This window comes from Priapulus caudatus, unplaced genomic scaffold, assembly GCF_000485595.1.
Source record: "Priapulus caudatus unplaced genomic scaffold, Priapulus_caudatus-5.0.1 Scaffold2071, whole genome shotgun sequence".
NCBI lineage: Eukaryota > Metazoa > Priapulida > Priapulimorpha > Priapulimorphida > Priapulidae > Priapulus > Priapulus caudatus.
In genome coordinates this window covers 36072-39209 of record NW_014579132.1, presented here as the reverse complement: position 1 = coordinate 39209, position 3138 = coordinate 36072, and the positions used below count along the sequence as shown (strand labels likewise).

Genomic DNA, 3138 nt, shown 5'->3' with positions numbered 1-3138 from the left:
TTCGATAATGGATCGAATTAGGACCATATAATCCGTCATTAGAGTGAGCCTCCGTGGCATTGGTTTTATGGCTCGTACACTGTTTCACTGAATGCTGTGCAGTTTAAACCCGGCGGCGCAGTGAATTTTCTCAAGTGTGTAAAACCTGCCACTCAACATTGGATGACTGTGAATCTTCCCTTGCGCTTCGGATGACATCGTTAAATGCGGTCCCGTCTCCAGTAGTAATACCTAGCCGCCAATTTGGACTAAAGAACCACTGAAGGCGAAAAAACTCTGCCACGTGGTGTGTCCGCCGCCTGCGCTGTTGACCACCCTCAGTAGCCTTTCGGTTCCTCAAAAAAAACTGAATACTACCTGGCTCTACCCAAGCTAAGTCACAACCCTATGGCTAGCTATTAGCCCAGCTTATGGCAATCAAGCAAACTAAGATTTTTCGCGCGCGTGCAGCTAAGCCTCGTGCGCCGCTCGTATCAACAGCGATTTCTCGCCAAGGGACGCCCACATCTCCGCCTATTATAGCTGTCATCATCGTAGCTGAGCTCGCAGTTTAATATATAATGATACGAGTCCAATTCGATCGCATTAAATGTAGGGTAATGATATAGCACTAGCAGGGTGAATAAAATCCAGACTGCGGACTCCCTCATTTTGCTGCGGACTCCCTCTTTTTGAGGGTAGGGAGTTCGTTGGACTCCCGTGTTCAAAAGTTCATTTCTACCCCTGAAATCCATTGAATTTCCTGTTAGATGGAACATTTGTGAATGAAACAATGAGAGATTTATATAGGTAATGATATTTTCCGATTTTCACGCGCGTATTTCTCTCCGGGCTTTCTCTCACGAACCCTCGCTCGTTTTCCGCTCCCTCCCCGCCAGAGCCCGGAACCGCCGCTGAACGAGTTCCAGATCGGAATGAAGCTGGAGGCGCAGGATCCGCGGAGTCTGACGTCGACGTGCATAGCAACCGTCGTCGGGCTGCACGGGCCGCGGCTGCGGCTGCGATTGGATGGCAGTGACAATCAGAACGACTTCTACCGATTGGTCGACTCGCGCGACATCCATCCAATCGGCTCGTGCGAGAGGAACGGCGGCATGCTGCAGCCCCCTCTAGGTGAGCGAGCGGCGGCGGCGGCGAGCGCAGGATGTTCACGTTGTTCGTTGCTGTATGTTTGCGTTGTTCGTTGCTGTATGTTTGCGTTGTTCGTTGCTGTATGTTCGCGTTGTTCATTGCTGTATGTTTGTGTTGTTCGTTGCAGTATGTTCGCGTTGTTTGTTGCTGTATGTTTGTTGTTCGTTGCTGTATGTTCACGTTGTTTGTTGCAGTATGTTTGTATTGTTCGTTGCTGTATGTTTGCGTTGTTCGTTGCTGTATGTTTGCCTAGCAGGAGTGGAACATTTGTTTTGCTAAACTGGAACATGTGGAAGTAGTTGTGCAGCGAGAGTAGAGTGTCGTCGTGTTGTTCAATCGAGTTCGTTCAGTAGGTTGACATATGTTCAACGAACCATGTTGTTCGTAGCTGTATGTTCTAAAGGATGAAGTGTTCACAACCATGTGTTGTTCGTTGCAGGGTTCCGGATGAATGCCTCAGCCTGGCCGATGTTCCTTTGTAAGACGCTGAACGGAGCAGAGATGGCGCCAGAGAGCATCTTTCGATCGGTAACTAACAGCTGTTCTTTTGTTTCTCTGAATGCATGGCAACTGATTTCTTGATTTTGCTGCAATGATCTTCCATCAATATTGATTCTGCTGCATTGATCTCCCATCAATATTGATTTCCATGCATTGATCTCCTACCAATATTGATTTCCATGCATTCATCTCCCACCGATATTGATTTCCATGCATTGATCTCCCACCGATATTGATTCCCATGCATTGATCTGCCTAACCGATATTGATTTCCGTGTATTGATCTCCCACCGATATTGATTCCCATGCATTGATCTCCAACCGATATTGATTTCCGTGTATTGATCTTGCGGCAGGAGCCGCCCATGCCGCCGACGAACACGTTTGAGATCGGATGCAAGCTGGAGGCGGTCGATCGCAAGAATCCGCAGCTCATCTGCCCGGCAACGATCGCGGCCGTCGACGGCAACCGCATCCTCGTCTCGTTCGACGGATGGCGGGGCGCGTTCGATTACTGGGTCGACTACGACTGCAGGTGAGCGAGGAGGAGGTGGAGGAGGGGGAGGGAGAGGAGGCGGAGGAAGAGGAGAAGGAAGGGGGAGAAAGAGGAGGAGGAGGAAGGGGGAGGAAGAGGAGGAGGAGGAAGGGGGAGGAAGAGGAGGAGGAAAGAGAAAGATGGTAGAGAGAAGGGAGGGTAGGAGGAAGAGAAAGAGGGAAGAGAGGAGGGGGGAAGAGGGAAGGAAGGTTGGGAGGGAGGGAAAGAGGGAAGAGATAAGGAAAGTTAAGAGGGAGGAAAAGGGGATGAGAGAGGGGAGGAGGAGAAGGAGAATGGAAGGGTAGATGTTTAAGAGACGTCTTCCCCTTGTAAACTCCCGGATCTCTTCCTGGTCACAGGGACGTCTTCCCTTCCTTAACCCGGGATCTCTCCCTGTGTTTCAGCGACATCTTCCCTTCGTTAACCCGGGATCTCTCCCTGCGTTTCAGCGACATCTTCCCTTCGTTAACTGTTAACCCGGGATCTCTCCCCGCGTTTCAGGGAAATCTTCCCTTCGTTAACCCGGGATCTCTCCCCGCGTTTCAGGGATGTCTTCCCTTCGTTAATCCGGGATCTTTCCCTGTGTTTCAGGGACGTCTCTCCTTTGTTAACCCAGGATCTCTCCTTGTGTTTCAGCGACATCTTCCCTTCGTTAACCCGGGATCTCTCCGTGTGTTTCAGCGACATCTTCCCTCCGTTAACCCGGGATCTCTCCCTGTGTTTCAGCGACATCTCCCCATCGTTAACCCGGGATCTCTCCTTGTGTTTCAGCGACGTCTCCCCTTCGTTAACCCGGGATCTCTCCCCGCGTTTCAGGGAAATCTTCCCTTCGTTAACCCGGGATCTCTCCCTGTGTTTCAGCGACATCTTCCCCGTCAGCTGGTGCAGCTCCAGCGGCCACTACCTGCAGCCTCCCGGACAGAAGGGATCGGCAAAGATCAAGCGCACCATCAGCATCCCCCCTCCCCTCC

At 51.2% G+C, this 3138-nt stretch overlaps 1 protein-coding gene across 1 annotated transcript in view; it reads left to right on the top strand.

The window, feature by feature from the left end:
• LOC106818171 (lethal(3)malignant brain tumor-like protein 1) overlaps positions 1 to 3138 on the top strand; it is a 22035-nt gene that overhangs the window by 6745 nt on the left and 12152 nt on the right. The window contains exons 2-5 of the mRNA XM_014822898.1: positions 879 to 1113; positions 1571 to 1659; positions 1989 to 2167; positions 3029 to 3120. Of these exons, the coding sequence (XP_014678384.1) occupies positions 879 to 1113; positions 1571 to 1659; positions 1989 to 2167; positions 3029 to 3120 (595 nt within the window). The remainder of the gene's footprint in view (positions 1 to 878; positions 1114 to 1570; positions 1660 to 1988; positions 2168 to 3028; positions 3121 to 3138) is intronic.